Source organism: Bacillus rossius, chromosome 16 (assembly GCF_032445375.1).
Source record: "Bacillus rossius redtenbacheri isolate Brsri chromosome 16, Brsri_v3, whole genome shotgun sequence".
NCBI classification, from domain to species: domain Eukaryota; kingdom Metazoa; phylum Arthropoda; class Insecta; order Phasmatodea; family Bacillidae; genus Bacillus; species Bacillus rossius.
The window spans coordinates 20,647,241-20,664,556 of NC_086343.1; the positions used below are offsets into that span (position 1 = coordinate 20,647,241).

The following is a 17,316-nucleotide window of genomic DNA, read 5'->3' on the forward strand; positions in this document are numbered from 1 at the left end:
AGTATGTCAAGAAGGCAAAAGTGTGAGAAAGTACGTAAACGTTTACAAAAGTATTGGAAAGTATATGAAATATTGCCCTGTTGCTGCCTTCTGTATCTGGCTGTAACGATGTTTCAAATTGAAACTTTTTTTTAACGCCGTGCCATAGAGCAGTATTTGGTACATACGTCACACATGTCAACTCCGTTACCTACTCACTTCCCGTTACTCTGTGATTCTGATATTACTCTAGCGGATGTAAGAAATAAGTTTAGCTTTTAAATATAAAATTTTAACACATGTATTTAATAACACTTACATTACTACTGACGCCAACATGCTGACATACGGGCCTACACAAGTGTCCTCATCATAAAGTAAATAACGACACATTGTCGCACGAAAAAAAAAAACTAAAAAAACTGCAGTGTCTATAAATGTGATGTCCTATGTCCTAATCTAGAGCGCAGTAAATATGTTAGCACCAAAATAAATGCTAGTAAATCAATTATAATAACACTGATTGAAAATGAATCTGTGTGTTCGGCCTATGAAAATAATAATAATAATCAAAAATTGGTCGCAAACGGACAACTCTAATAAATATCTCGTCTTGGTATTCTTGACTTCCTGTTCCTAGCACATTGCCCGTTATTTTCTGTTTACATTTTTGAAACAGGAACAGCAAACATAAAATATCATGAGTGTTCTTTCTCTTTCTACGCTACCAAAAGGACACAGACTGGGACAAAAATTTCAAGTTGGCCAATGTATTCGGTCCAGGGAGATTCTGACGGGAAGCCTAAGATGTCCATCAAGTTCTGTCCCTGCCCGAACACGCCCGAATATTCACCTTCGGCCAACCTCGGGTTTATATATATATATATATATTTATATATATATTTATATTTCTCTGTTTATTTTAATGTAGCTATACTAACCTAACTAACCGTCCATAGAGTTTTAAAGTGTTTTAATGTAGCTAACCTAACCGACCACTTTTAATATTTGAATTCATTTTTCCTGCGCAAAAATAAAACAAATCCCGAAGTTGGCCGAACGTGAATTGTTCGGGTGTAATCGGGAATGGCAGAACTTTATGAGCATCTTACGTCTCCCGATTCTGACCATCGCCCACGCCACCCATCATGACGTCGGGGGGGTCACGTGGACCAATCAGCGATAACCGTTCCGTCGGGCACAACTAAACACATCGCAATTAGGCTATAGACGGGCCTTTTAATAGCCTGAAGTGTTAAGACTTCACGTGAGATCTAAGGAACAAAATAAATAAAATAAAAAAATTGGTTGTCTGTAAAGTCGGTTCACGGTCAATAGTTTAACGTGACGTCATAAAAAAAATTGATGAAATGATTGCATACTTTTATGAATACAATTCAATCATTTTTATTGAGTTGTCACTATTTTGTATGGATACAAAGAAGGAGTGAAATGAAATATACAATTCAATTGATAAATTTACTTTTATTTGCACTCATTAATTCAAATATGTTTATAACTTTGACAAAGAGATTATTTTAACTATAACTTTTATACATGTTTGCTATTTAACTTCTTCCAATCTGTGTTATTCTGTTAAGGATAGGACGATGATAGGAAAAGTAGGAAACGAATGGGAGTGTCTCAAGTTTAATGTGCCTCGAAAAAGTCAAATCGATGGTTGTTCCAATCGAGTGGAAGAGAGATAGATGCGGCGCAAGCATACAATGAGCGTAACGGGACACTTTTTCGTCCGTGCAGCCGGCGTTCATCGATTTATTAGACGTTGTCACGTCAAAAATAAAATTAATGCACGGCTTTGTTTACCACGAACCAAACAACAGTCCTGAGCTTCGCCTCGTGACTGGCTTCACTCCGTCGTGGCATGCTGTTCAGGAAATACACACCGTGTCAAAACAGTTGAGCTGTTCCAGAGACGCCCTACGTCAAGGGCAAGGTTAGTTAGTGCAGCTGTTGCAGCTTCATCGCCCATGACTTGCTGGTTTACCGACGCGCGCTGCGCCGCTAACGACTTGTACCAACACACACTCCTTCATCGTCAAGACATTTTTGTTTACTGCCCGGAGGTGCAGCAAGCAAGGCCGGGTGCTTTCCAAAGAAAAACGAGAACACAAGTAAACTCCTTTGGATATCAGGCGCGTGCAATTGGAACAAACAATCCTTCACTCATTCGTCACTAATGTCTGATTTATTAGTAGTTAGCTGCAGGGGCGCTAAACTGGCGGAGTAATTTTTACTAAATATATTTACTTTAATATCGTAGTGTTGGAACACAATACAAGAAAATAAAATGTCGCAGGGCAGATTAACTGAATTATTTGTATTGAAAGATAAATTTATTTATATTCTCAAATATTAAAAAAACACGAGGGAAGCCTAAGATGTACATCAAGTTCTGTCCCTGCCCGAACACGCCCGAATATTCACACTTTCACAAGCTCCGCACAAGTGACCGTCATCTGCGATCGGGTTCTGCGCACATTGGCCGTGATGTTGTTCCAGGCGAATTCTAAACTGATACTAAAGTACTTGATACTTTAATAGTGTACTCGTTTGCAGTACTTGATACAGGCGTGTATCAGTTACAAAGTAACAGGATGATACTCTGAAACCCACCTCTTAACACACACACATACATACACACACATACATACACACAACATATATAATACGGTAACAACACATTTTTATTAAAAGGTATTAAAAGGTATTTTTATTGAAAGGAGTTTATATGGAGCATGTTCTAGCAAAAGGGAGGCCAAACAAACTGGACCATTGTGAGGCAACGACCAGCCATTTCTTCTTCAGAAAATGGCGGTCGTAAGATCATCTCGATGCCTTTTTTTTAATAGATAAAAAAAGTGTTTTTTTTTCCCACGTGGCACAACAGCTACATCCCCTCCCCTCTTAGCGACCCCATCACAAACGATTTTCATCACCGTTGTGGATTAGCGGAATTTCGGCGTGATTTCAGTTCATCTGTTGGCACCACTGCCGGCAGGAGCGGGGCGAACAGCCTGGCGGGAGACTGACAGATCCAGGGCCCCGTGGATGATTCTGGGTTCTCGAGCTCTTGTCATGTCTTCCACTAAACGATTCCTGACAGCTGTGTCAACAGGCATTAACCTCGGTTTTTTTTTTTTTTTTTTTTTTTTTTGCTCGCCACGCTGCGTTTTCTCACTTCCACCACGACGAAACGTTCCCATTTTCCTTTGTAGTACAAGCGCAACCAGGCACCAGAACTGCTTCCGAGTGTATCCTAGCGACCCTGCCACACTGTCAAGTATTTGTCTCGTACATATCTGACTATCTTATCTGACAGGGGAGTTGGAAGGGTGGTGTTGGACGGAAAATGGCTTCCAATTTTTTTCCCCCCATCAAATAAATTTGGACAGACCACCACACATATGTTTTTAATCATGCTCCATTAACATATATATATAGTTTTTGTTTTAGTTATATAAATTTTTTCACGTTTAATCTTATTTTGAAATTAAATAATGTTTCACAGTGCTGGATGAAATTTTTGTACTTTTTATTTTCTTTGATCATTTTAAAATTAAATTAAATTAAATTAAAAGTTCATTGAATTTTGTTTAAGTTATAGATACATAATTATCTTATTTACGCATTTTGCATATGACATTAATATTAATAATATTTTAATGATTTCGCTTTAATAACCTTTTTTTTCTCGCGCATGTGTTATTCACCATTTCAAAGATCGTTGTGGCGGAAATGTTTTTTTCGTTTTCGCTAGGCACGTTTTTTATTGGCCGATTGCATCCAACATCCATCATATTCCAGAACCTGTACTATAATACGTAAAAAAACATTTCATGGAAACTCAAGTCGTCCAACTTGACAAACAAACATGGCTGCGCAAGAGAAGTTTTCCGTGACGTCATAGCCCTCCAACTATATTCGATACAATATATTTGGAAGATGTTAGAAGCGAATATTCGACAGTGTGACAGGGCCTTTAGTTAAACGCTGCACTAAAATTGTATCGAAGAAGTGGACGCGGCAATCTTTGTGTTGTTTACTGAAAGACTCCCTCACATATTTTTTTTTTATGAAACAGGCCCGGTACTTAAAACCCACTTGATAACAGTTATGTTGTCTCGTACGTGGTGGCTACGTAATGGCAAGAAATAATTTACGTCCAGTTGCTTTTTTTGACGTGACAACGTCTAATAAATCGATTAACACCGGCTGCACGCACGAAAAAGTGTCCCGTTACGCACATTGTCCCATTACGCTGTGTCCCGTTACGCTCATTGTACGTTTGCGCCGCATCTATCTCTCTTCCACTCGATTGGAACAACCATCGATTTGACGTATTCGAGGCACATTAAACTTGAAACACTCCTATTCGTTTCCTACTTTTCCTATCATCTTCCTATCCTTAACAGAATAACACAGATTGGAAGAAGTTAAATAGCAAACATGTATAAAAGTTATAGTTAAAATAATCTCTTTGTTAAAGTAATTAACATATTTGAATTAATGAGTGCAAATAAAAGTAAATTTATCAATTAAATTGTAGATTTAATTTCACTCCTTCTTTGTATCCATACAAAATAGTGATAATTCAATAAAAATTATTCAATTTTATTCATAATAGTATGCAATCATTTCATCAATGTTTTGTTATGACGTCACGTTAAACTATTGTCCGTAAACCGACTTTACAGACAACCAATTTTTTTTCTTTGTCGCCCGGTTGAAAACCGCGTGTTCATGATAATGCGATATTTCGCTATCGATTCGCATACAACGTACCGCATATGATACGCTATTGTTTTATCAGCATTAAGCGCTTAATATTATATTTATTTATTTTGTTCTGTGGATCCCACATGAAGTCGAGTGCCCGCAATATATATCATGTCAATAGTGAGTATATACATAGTATATGTATATATTAACAAATTTAAACTACAGGGGTAAGAAAAAATTGGTCTAACTTAATAAAGTACAGTACAATAAACATACACTACATGAAGCAGTGTGTATAAATTACGTCTTGGTCACATAAAGTAAATTTTAGTACATTATAAAACAGTGCTAATAATTACCTCGGCTAGTAAAAAAAATTGTCAGTTTTGTTACGATTAAATTTTTTTTGTATTACGTAGCTAAAGCCTCGAGAATTCTTTCAAAGAGTAAAAAGATTATTTTAATAAAAATTGTTTTCGTGTAATTTTTGATTTTTTTGCTGCTTTGTGTTTGTGGTATTTTGTAGTAACATACTGAAAAGTTTTATGCCCATGTCATCTCGACTTTTATTTCACTGGTGTTGTGTTCTGCTGTCTTCAATTTTATAAAAATACTTGTGTTATGTGATATATAGCATATATATAGCCTACATGGACTAGGGCTGTGATTTTACTGATAAAGCGCTTGATGACAAAAAAAATCAGGGTGTTAAGAGAGGGAGGGGGAAGCAGGATTAGTGATTTTGTTTGTGCAAAAATACAAAATGGCCTCCTAGAAATGATTGGCAAAACTTGACCTTGGTTTTTTTTCTAGTGGCAGCGACGCCAAATTTTCATATATTCCTGGCGCCAAACCGTATCTCAAGTAGACGGCTTAGCGCATTCATCGATAAAAAACTTTTTTATCGATAGTAATTTAATGTGGGAATACAAAAACAAATATTTAGGGAGAGTGAACCTATACTATTAAAACATCGCAGCTGAGTTTTTTTTTTTGTTTACTCTATCGACCTAACTATCGAATTCCAGAGGACACATGTTCGAATCCCAAGTACTGAGATTCTCAATTTGGTATTTATTTGTTCCCGAAATAACTCGGTTATTTTTCCTCACTGTAGCGCGAGAACACGTGGATTTGCTCGTCACCGAGGTTAGGCCTATACGTCACGCATCTCTGGAGATTGGAGATTCCACCATGGCACCCACAAGGGTGTGGCTGGGTGGACCCCTGGGTCCAGGGCCCAGTCCCGTTGGTTTTCATCTCAGTGTGTGAAATAAATATACATACTCGCTGTGGTTAGTTTTAAAGTAAAATAATTTTATAAATAAAGCTTAGTTTGGACTTATGAAATAGTAACCATAATTTTACCCTGTATTTTCAGGTTAAATAACATTCTAGAAAGAGTGTAGGAGAGAAATAACCATGCAATTATAATGTAACACGTGACTGTAAAATTTTTGGAGGGGGGGGGGGGGGTCCTCCAATCCCGGGTCCAGGGCCCGTAATCGAAGGGAAGCCTAAGATGTCCATCAAGTTCTGTACTTGCCCGATTACACCCGAACAATTCACCTTCGGCCAACCTCGGGTTTATTTATATACATATATTTATATTTCTCTGTTTATTTTAATGTAGCAATGCTAACCTAACTAACCGTCCATGGTGTTTTAAAGTGTTTTAATGTATAGCCCGTCCCACTCTTAGATTGCAGTACACGGCTTATGGCGCGCGCTGTTGCCAAATCTCTAACACATTACGAATTTCAGGAGATGCGTGTCTTTCTAATTTGGATCGAAAAAGAAGCATTTTAAGAAATCATATCTTAATTTATAATATTTTATACTATTACACATATAAATTTGTAATAATGCCACTTTTATGTAAATTTCAAATAAAAACTACCTATTGTAGACGAAATTTTCTTATAGTTTTCTTTTCTGTTCTAAAAATCCCATATATATAATTATATATATCACATTTTCATGGGCCCGATAAATGCCGTATTTTTGGACAAGTCATGTCCAAAATGATAAATAAAATACGGTAATGGAAATTCTCGGTCGAGTAAGTTATGGGAAAAATCCGAACAATTGGTTCGAAATGGGGAAGATTTTTTGAAAAACAGAAAAATCGCAACAACTCCCATAATATGAATAATATCGAATCCGTTTTAACGTATGATAACTCGGATTACCTAATGCCGAAAAATGTTTTCTAAATACATTTTTGATACGACCAGCCATAACTGCATGGGTTCGAAAAAAATTTTCACCGGACAAAAAAACGTAACTGCCTTAGTAGACACCTTATCAAATCTGTTTAAATTGTTTGTAATACTATCATAATTATTTTCCAAAACTTTGTCTAAAACAATGTTTGATGCTTGGTGAGAAGGATAGAAAAATAATTCAAAATTTTGTACCATGATCGCTATTAAATTCCTTCGTATTTATTTCATACATTTTACATATTATGTTCAAGAATCGATTATAATATTTTTTGTTGACTAAGGAAGCCATGTATTTGAAATTTCTTGTAGGACAGAACCCCACTTATCTAGACACACGACCCTGTTTCCTCTTACGACGGCAGCGCGCGCTCTTGTGCTGTTAAGACACATCTTTAACAGTTATTTCCACGGAAACTGTAGAAGCAATTGAGATGGCGCTGCTTTTAAAAACTAATTCAATTCATTGTGAACATTTTTCTCGCTTTCGTCCCCCATCTATCTTTAATAGAAAAATTTTTTTCGCGGGTCAACTTTGTGATGTGTCAGTTTGTGAGAAAATGCATTTCAATATATTAAAAAAATTATTTAAGTGAAACCTGTACAGTTTTTGTCTTAAAATTTGTTCGGTGGCGTCCTAAGGCATTCATTTACTAATAAAAAAAATCTGAATGAAATACACATGTAGGTTTTCTTTTTTTGATGTGAAACATATCGGAATACTTCAAAACAGTTCGCAGCGAATAAGTTATGTTTTTTAATTTTTTCGGACACTTAAAATATTGTTAAGTATTCAAAATAAGCATTGCCTGATGCGTATTTTGATTCTATACAATATGAAAAAAAGCTTGGTCCAAAAATTAAAATTTTAAATTTCGTTTGATATTTGGCAACAACGCCCGAAGAAACAAGGACAGTGCTAACGGCAATCGGCGTGTGTTAGAGAGAGAGAGAATGCGCCCATTTACTTCCACACTGCAATCTAAGAGTGGGATGCTCTATAGCTAACCTAACCGACCACTTTTAATAGGCTATTTGAATTCATTTTTCCTGCGCAAAAAAAAAAAACAAATCACGAAGTTGGCCGAAGGTGAATTGTTCGGGTGTAATCGGGAACGGCAGAACTTTATGTGCATCTTAGGTCTCCCGTAATGGAATGTGGGGGGCCACGGATTCCACGTCTAGCGCCTGCTCTTGTGACGTCACACGCCGTCGGTCGAGATTTCACGAAGTACATAGCTACTCCCCGCGCGAAAAGACCTAGCTCGCTTCCGCCGGCTTCTTTCGGACGGTCGCCGTCGTCGATACGTCGAGGTTGAAAAAAAAAAAAAAAAAAAAAAAACGCCTTCGTGAAAGTAAACGAAACGAACGCGATAATATGGCCGCGACCTCGAAGAGAGGCACAGGTCTGAGATAAGGCGGGCGCGATTACACACGACGGTTGGCTCTCTCGGCACAAAACACTGTTGTGGGCGCCTTGCAAGAGGACAAACTCGACTGTACGATCGCGTCGCGCGGAGTGTGACGCAACGACAGAATGACTTGTCGAAACCGACATTGTGTTCCGGGAAGTTAAATAGTAGCTGTGGCCCTCGGATTCCTGTTCCCGTTATTTGTGGCAGGCATGACTGAGGCCGGGTTTATGAACTAGGCTGGCAACGCAAGAACGGAAGAAACGCCAGGCAACTAATCAAGACTTGCAAGTTTGTTGCATTTTGACCTGCGTTTTTTTTGACACGCAGATTTAATGTGCATAGAAGCCCACGATGTAATTTTTTATTACATAAATCATGTGTACGCTTGTTAAAGTTTCACACATATTAAGAAAAAAAAAATTTAAAATCAAATTATTGAAAATTATTTTTGTTTTCGTGATAAATATGAATCATCAAAAGACGCCTGTGGTAGAAATATGTTTTCTAATGTTTAACAATTTTTATGTTACAGGGTTGGTGACTCAGCGCCTGCGATTTTATTGTGTTGGTTGCGCGTTGCTTTCGGGAAGCCTTCTTTTCACAGACGAGAGAGCCAAACGCCCGATCGTGCATCTTCAGTTTTTTTTTTTTTTTTTTGTTCATTGTAAAAGGTTAGGTTAGTTACATTATAAATACTTTAAAACATTGTGGATGGTTGATTTGGTTAGGATAACTACATTAAAGATACTGTGAAATAATGTAAACTGTTTCCTAGCCCTGGATAGCTACATATTAAAAAGTTATTTTCTAAGCAACCATAAAATGATTTTACAGTATTTTTAATGTAGCTATACTTACCTATTATAACCAACCATCCACAACGTTTTAAAGTATTTAGGTATAATGTAGCTAACCTATCCTAATCGACTGCAAAATTTAATGCCACACCGGTTTATACAATCAGAACGGAAAAAAAAGCGAGCATGAACTTCGGGGAACTTCGGGTGTGGCTCTCTCGTCTGTGAAATGAAGGCTCCCCGTTGCTTTCTTGATTCGTCGCATTCTTTGCGTTGTTTATAAACCCAGCCTTAATGAAAGTTAGAAAGCCTCGATTTGATACAGAAATGAAAACACTGATAGAGTATGTTCCGTGTAACTTGTCTCACATTTTACTATTCTCAAAAAAAGAGTACAAATATTATACGTAATCTTACGCCCAAAATGTGTTTTGTCAACGGTGATTGTAAACAACTTCCGCGTGTTTTATCAGTGTTCGTAAACAAACGTTATGAGAAGTTCTGCAATAGACAGTTGAGGGAAATTTTTTAATAACTAGTACTACTTGTGAGAACTGTCATATTTGAGATAAGTTACGTGTCACAGACATTAAACAATTATCATCACACACAGTGCAAACGTTTCGGGCACATTGGTGCTATGTGGCAGAAACATTGCAATATTTTAGTTGGATAAAATTACGTTTCGGAAACATAATAGAAATGCTGTATGCCGCATGAGATGTAACCTGATTTAATTGTTTAAACGAGAAAAAAAACATTCACGACAGTTGATTCTGAATTTTATCCCATTTATGCAGTAAAAAATAAACCGGCTACGCGTTCATAATCGAAACGACTGTTTTTCTTAAACAAATAATGACTTTTTAAGATTTTTTTTTTTTTTTTAGAAATCTGTGTCAAAATCACTGAAGACCCAGTTTTGTTTTAAAATTTTTTGTTTAGTGATTTTTGTCTTTTTTTTTTTAATTTTGAGATTTCCGATCAGCTACCCTCTGAGTTGAGTTAACCTGGTGGCAGATTCATGAACTATAAGATAAGCATGAATCTGATTAATTTGATTGGTTGTCTTGCATCATTTTACTCTTGTGTAACAGACTGGTGCAACAGCTCTGTGGTACATTTCAATAAAAAAAAATTAATGTACTTTTAACCAGGCAACAAAAGTTTTCTATGATTACACCAAATTGTTTGCTTGGACTTCTTTTTTATTTATTTAATAACAAATTATTTTTGTACGACCAACAACCAGGCGTGAAAGTATTACTCAAACTTTGTAAAGTCTGATATTAATCAACGCATTATAGCATGAAGAAATCGCGGGAAAGATTATTCTTTACGTATGTAAGTGACTACATGCGCAATAATAATTACATTAGTTTTAAAATATTGGCTTGAAGAATTTTTCAAAGTTATGCCGTACTGTGTCACCTACCATTGGTCCAGAAAGTTGTGGCGTGATATATATATATATATATATATATATATATATATATATGTGTGTGTGTGTGTATCGGTGTGTGTATGTATGTGCTCTATGGACTCCAAAACAGCTGGACCTATTTTGATGAGATTTTCAGGCAATCTTCAGATTAGCCCAGCGAGTGAACCTGTGAAGTTTGGTAGCAATCGGATTAACAGATTTTTTTTAAAATTTTGTGTCATATTTTCAATACTAATTCATACAAAATTAGATTTTTTTTTAGATTTTTGAACATTCGCAATTAAAAGCTATATTAGGGTCGCTAGTATTTTATAAAATTTCATGACAGGTAAGGCTTACTAAGTGAACTCATGTCAACATAAAAACATTTTAACGTTAAAAAAAATCACTGTGAATTGCTAAGATTGAAATAACGTGTTCACCTTTAAGTATACACAGAACGACAGCATATAAAGAAATAGTTCCTTATTTTAGCATTTTATAAAACATTTATGTTTAAAATTGGTGCCGGCTTTTTTTTTGTTTTTAACGTGACGTCTAATAAATCGATGAACGCCGGCTGCACGCACGAAAAAGTGTCCCACTACGGATATCCCACTACGGGTGTGTCCTCTTTGCTCTTTGTACGCATGCGTGGCATCTCTCTTCCACTCGATTGGAACAACTATCGATTTGACTTTTCAATCACATTTTCGTCGTTTGAATTATTAATATTATGTAATTTAACGATCGTCCACCGATTTTCAGCACAATCGGTACGGTTATTTAAAAGTAATGTTGAAAATTCAAATACGTTTTGAACCAACAATGGTGTTAATAATTCAAATTACACCCGGGATCTTTTGCACAATGTTTTGAAAATATTGTAACACATTATAAATAAGTTTGGTGTATTTGGGATGCGTATTTGTTATAAAATCGTGTTAATATTATACCCCTACAGTGAACAACTATATAATTTTAGTATGGCCTCGTGGGCGTGTGGTTAGCGAACCTAACTGTTAAACTAAAGGTTGTCGGTTCGAAACCCAGCAACAGCGAATTTTTTTTGTACTTTTAAAAATAAATATGGCACTCGCAACATTTTAAAAGTAATAAATATATTTGAATTAATGAATGCAAATAAAACTAAATTTATTAATACAATTGCACATTTCATTTCACTCCTTTGTATCCATACAAAATAGTGATAATTCAATAAAAGTTATTCAATTTTATTCATAAAAGTATGCAGAGGTGCATTTTATGCAAAAGATAGAAAGATTAAAAAAAAAATGTCCTCAAAGAATATAATATTTTTCATGCCTAAATGGTTTGGTTGCAAAAACCTATTACGGCTCAGTCTCAGGCCGAATATATTTCCTTTTCTTCTGGATCAATCATTTCATCAATGTTTTGTTATGACGTTGTCACGTTAACCTATTGTCCGTAAACCGACTTTACAGACAACCAATTTTTTTTTTTTTTTTTTTAGTTTATATACATAACCATGATATTTAGCGTGAGGAGAGATAAAGGGCCAGCGCCTGTACGTCCTCTCCCTCACTACGCCGCTGTGCAGGCGGGTGGACTAATCACCCGGCGCATTCTGCCACCCCCCCCCCCCCCCCAATTTTCATCACTGGCCATAAGTCTTGACACAGGAGCCAGTGCGCAGCACTATTAGTCCACCCGCCTCACAGCGGCGTCGTGAGGGAGAGGGAGTACAGGCGCTGGCCCTGTGCCTCTGTTCACTGGCGGCTGACTTCTTCGAAGAAGACATCGAGAAGCTTGTCACGATATGACGAATGCCCCGATCGTTTTGGCGATCATGCAGAAGAAATAAATAAGACCTTGCTGTACTTTTGGTGAGATAATTATTGTTAAAAAAATAATAATTTTTGTTTTCGTATTTCCTACAAAGTTATAATTTCGCCTAGCTCGGCACGTGCGTACAGATGGCAGCAGGGTGTTCGGGAGTTGCGGAGCCGAAAATTAATGTGTGGCAAGGAATGACGAAACAAACTAATTTTGTCGAGGAACGTGTGTCAGGAAACAAAACCCTTTCCATTGGCTGAGAGGACGCGCGATCGCAGCGCCGGGAAGATCAAACTCTCGGTGGGAAGCAGGTGACGAGCCGAGCTTGGACTTCTAGTTAACTCACAGGCACACTGTCATATATATATATATATATATATATATATATAAAATTAAACATAAGTAACCATGTAAAATTACAGATGTTTGTCAATGTGCACATTTACATGAAAACTGTATTACTACAAAATAGTGGTCGCAGTGATGATGGGTTCGGATTCTTACCCGGGGCATTAATGCTCTGTGTTGTCCCAGTACCTACAATAGTTAAAATTTATCGGTAAACCGTTCCCTGAATAGCTTTTCGGTACTAACCGAGTACATTTACAAGCAAAATGCAAACAAAACAAAGTCAAATTACTTAATATTTGATTATCTTTTTTCCGTGATTTTAAATAAAGATTATGCCTGAATGAAACATCAATTAAAATATAAAATTATGCACCAATTTTCGTAAGAAATATACTCAGTATTATCTCGAAAAAATCTTATTTCATGTACGCAAGCTTAACCATAGCCGTGTGTTGTAAAGTTACAGTATCTTTCTTGTGGTATTACGAACTATTTTTTTGGCAACTAGTTTCCAAAGGAATCTTTCGTAAAAAGTACAGAATGTTTTCTTCTGTTACGCACTAGCAACTAGCTGTAAATTGTGGTAATGTAAACGTTGAATACTACAATTCCAGCCCGATGTAAACAATGGTATTTTAAGATGCAAAATTATTGTAAACATTACCAGTAATATAAATATGGCGACGTAAATTGGTGTTGTGCTTCAATTGGTGTAGCCGGGACTGTTTAAATGAGAGATATCCCCAATACTGATGTCGCCGGCCGACCTATTTACTAGATACTAGCTGCAACTTGGTTCGATGGATGGTTCTCCAGAGATCCGTAAGAATATAGCGTAGCCGAGGCGGTTTGAAAAGGGCAGGGATGTTTAATGTCAGTACGTTACGGTCAAGGCAAAGACTTTTTTCCACCCTAACTGATTTTCCATTCCAAGTGAATATTGTTCATTTTTTTTTTAAATATTTTACTTCTTCATTTAACTAAATTCGGGTACATTTGCGTATCCTAGCGGATCATCTTGGGTACCGGGTACACACATAGTAATCTGGGTACGTGCGTCCGAATCCGGGTACGTCTGGCAACACTGGCTGAGTCGAGAGGTCCCGGGGTTCGATTCCCACCTGAGCCGGGGATATTTCCCGCTTGTGGAGGGGAAATTCCCTTCTCGGATCCAACACTCGGGTTTTGGTGTTTAAGCCCTTCACCTCCACGACAGTAAAGAAAACAAGGGTCCGGAGGGCAAATAATTTTGTCCTTTTGGGTCGGTGAGGCGGGATGATAGGTGCGACGCTCGCTGGAGCTTCTAGCGCGGTATCGCCTCTAAGCGCAAGGCTCTGAACTGGCGCGCAGACTCCGTCGTGCATAGGACAACTGTGAGATCTGAGCGGTGACCGTAACATTATATGGCGGGGAAAATTAAGATAAAGGTGTGGTGCAAAGTCCCTCGAGTGCTGATAAGAATCTGTGCCGGTTGTTCCATGCCTGAACATTATTATGAAAACACCCGTTTTAGCCATTTTTCACTCTCCTTATAAAAAAAAAAAAAAAAAACCGGAAAACAGGACCACTCATCCGTCCTCAGCATATTCTTAAATGCTTTTAGAACGGACACCACTCGGATAACTTGAACATTTTTTTTTTTAATTGCGTGGTTTATTCTGAAGCTCTGCTCGCCGTGTGTGTTCCCGTGTAGGCGGGGATTTTAATGTACAAATTTTCAAAACACTAAATTGAAAAAAAAAAAAATTATAAGACTGGAAACGTTACCGTGGCCATAACTGTAAAGGAAATCTTCGCGTATATCATGACTTGTGAGGTTTACAATTAATTCTATTAGCAAAATTCTTGTATTAATCTTCGTCCTAATATCAGGAGAAGCACGTGATTTTTTATTTTTTTTTTAAATCTTGAGACTCGACTGGGCCTTCCCCCTCCCTCGTGCCTAGGCCCCACGGATTTTGCCCCTTCGTGGAGGGCCCTGTCATCATACGGCGGAGGGCAACGAGAAACCACTGCCCGACCACCCTGCCACGTAAACACCCCAGACACGCCGCGGTTCATCGAGAACACAGCATTATCGTCTCTTTGCTAAATTTATGGATTTACGCCCACCTGACCTGGTGGAAGCAGCGAAGCTGACGAATCACTGACCACCGATCAGTCCCGAAAATATTTTATCATTTGTTCGCCGCTCGCTCGTGAAACTTCGCCGACGGAATTTGTGAAACTAGGGGGGGTGGGGGGGGGGGGGGGGGAAGAACTACAATGATGCGGTTATTCATGCATTTCACGAATTTATAGTATATTAAAATGTCGCTGACCCAACAAAATAAAACATGAATTTCAGTTACAATAACATAGATTGCGAGAACGTACACTCTCTATAAAAAAAACTAATATTCGCTAGAATTTTAATACCATTTACAGTGATTTTACGAATTATGTACCTATCTATCTGACTTAAGGTGGAATCGCATTCGAAAATGGTTCCCCCCCCCCCCCCTTTTTTTTTTCTCGTCATTGCAAGACATATTTACCAAGAGTAATATAATTGGTGTAAAATGTCGCGAACGTGATAAATGTTACAATTTTACACACATTATTTAGGAAATATCCGTTGAAAATATATGTGACAACAACAAAATGTATAGAAATAGCTCTTAAATAATAGTAAGACGAGAAAATGGAAAGGAAAAAAAAAAATCAATATGAAATTAGATGGCTCAACCTTAACATGAGTAACCTTTAAATTTTACGACTGCGAAAGAAAAAATGAAAATATTTTGGCGTGGTGATGGTAGCCGGCGAATGCGAGGTCTCCCGGGGAAGACTGGAAGGAACAGCTAGCTTACTTGTGGAACTCGCACGGGTCGCCGACGATGATGTAGCTGTTGTTGTGGTCGAGCAGCTGCGGCTCCGTGTCGTTGTAGTCGCCGCCGCCGCCGCCGTCGTCGTCGTAGTAGTCGTAGTCGTAGTCGTCTCCCGGCGGCGGCGGCTCGAAGTAGGGCCGGAACGGCAGGTCGCTGGGCCGGCAGCTGCCGTCCTCGTCGGAGATGCCCTGCCCCAGCGGGCAGCACTTGGGCACGCAGGGCAGGTCGCCGGCCCCCTCGCACCCGGGTGTCGTCGTCGTCGTCGTCGTCGTAGTCGTCGAAGTCTCCGCGGCGCACGCGAGCGCCAGCAGGCACGCAGTCCACGACAACATCTTCGCGAGACGCGCGCGCACCGGCTACTGGTGGCGGGCGACTCCGCGCCGTCGGTATCTTATCGTGGCACGGCCCGTACCGAAACAATCGCACGCCGTCGCACAACAATGGTACGCGCGCGACATTATGGTACACTTAAATCGTCGAGAACTGAAATACTTTTTTTTTTTATAATCTTTCGAGTGGCCTCTGAACAATGAACAATATATTATTTCTTTGAATACATTGGCGTTATATAAAAAAAAAGTAAACATAAACACCAATAACTAGAGACCTGCAGAATTCGCGGTTTCGATGGCCTTCAGGATAAAACTGCACGTACCCCTTGTACACTCGGGGCAAATAACGCAAGTTCATTGGCTGCCAACTTTTTGTAAGTCGTCTCAGCTCTGGTTCGTCTGTGATTCGATCTTTATTTGGGTTGAGGGTTCATATAACTGGTTGAGATTCGTTCCAGATGAACAGTAAGCCAATTGCAAAATTATCTAAGAGGTATGTGTGTTTGAATTCTAGCCTATCACCGAGTGAATCCGCGAATTTTTGCAGGTCTCTACCAATAAGTAACGGGAATGATAAAATTTTAATTTGAAATGTTGCGTACAATGTACACGGATGCAAAAAAGAAAAACTACGCTTGTTAAGTTTGATGTTGTTGGGGAATGGAGGGTGTTGTGGAAGGGGGGGGGGGAGTTAATTTAAATTTCTGCCCCGCGCGAAGGAAAGGCTTGAGTCGTCCCAGCTATCGCGGCGCGCGCTTTGGGACACCCCTGGCCTGCAGCAAGGGATCCAGCCCAGGATTCAGCCTGCAGTGATATTTCTGGATTCGAATCCGGTTGCTCTGCAACGCGAAAGTCCGCTGCGCCATCTCTATCCGTAAGTTTCTGACCAGCTTCAATATTGCTGTTGCAGATAAACACGTGACTCCAAAATTACTTTTATCACAAATCAGAAATAAATTGACACATGTGCTTTCATACAAAAAAAAATTTCTGGGTGTAAATTACATTATATTTGTTTCTTGATTTTTTTTTTTTTGCATATTCCCTTTTTTTTGTACTTTGTTCTTCTAGTGGATGAGATTTTTTAAAAATTTTATTTAAAGAAATAAAATTATACAAAAGTGGAGATACGTGTCCTTGCATGTTTACCATTGATAGGTATACTATTGTTGCGATCTATAATGTGGGGAGAAATGGGTTCGTAAGGGATAGCCCAATGAGGTTTTATTACAGTTTTATTGATTACTGATATTTACATTAATAATAAATAATTGTACTTAAAATTGTTCGATCTCATATTATTGGCACTTAAAAATGTTTGTTCTGAAGTCTCTCAATGTCTGTCAAGTTCCGTAGTTCTCAC

At 38.2% G+C, this 17,316-nt stretch overlaps 2 protein-coding genes across 2 annotated transcripts in view; one reads left to right on the plus strand and one right to left on the minus strand.

Annotated features, from left to right (window-relative positions):
• Positions 1–15,985, minus strand: part of LOC134540032 (G-protein coupled receptor Mth2-like) — a 70,795-nt gene extending 54,810 nt beyond the window's left edge. Inside the window, exon 1 of the mRNA XM_063382470.1 lies at positions 15,604–15,985. Coding sequence (XP_063238540.1) covers positions 15,604–15,953 — 350 coding nt within the window. The 5' untranslated portion in view covers positions 15,954–15,985. The remainder of the gene's footprint in view (positions 1–15,603) is intronic.
• The window catches only part of LOC134540034 (p53 and DNA damage-regulated protein 1), a 46,196-nt gene that overhangs the window by 15,868 nt on the left and 13,012 nt on the right, over positions 1–17,316 (plus strand). The gene's annotated exons all lie outside the window — the stretch shown is intronic.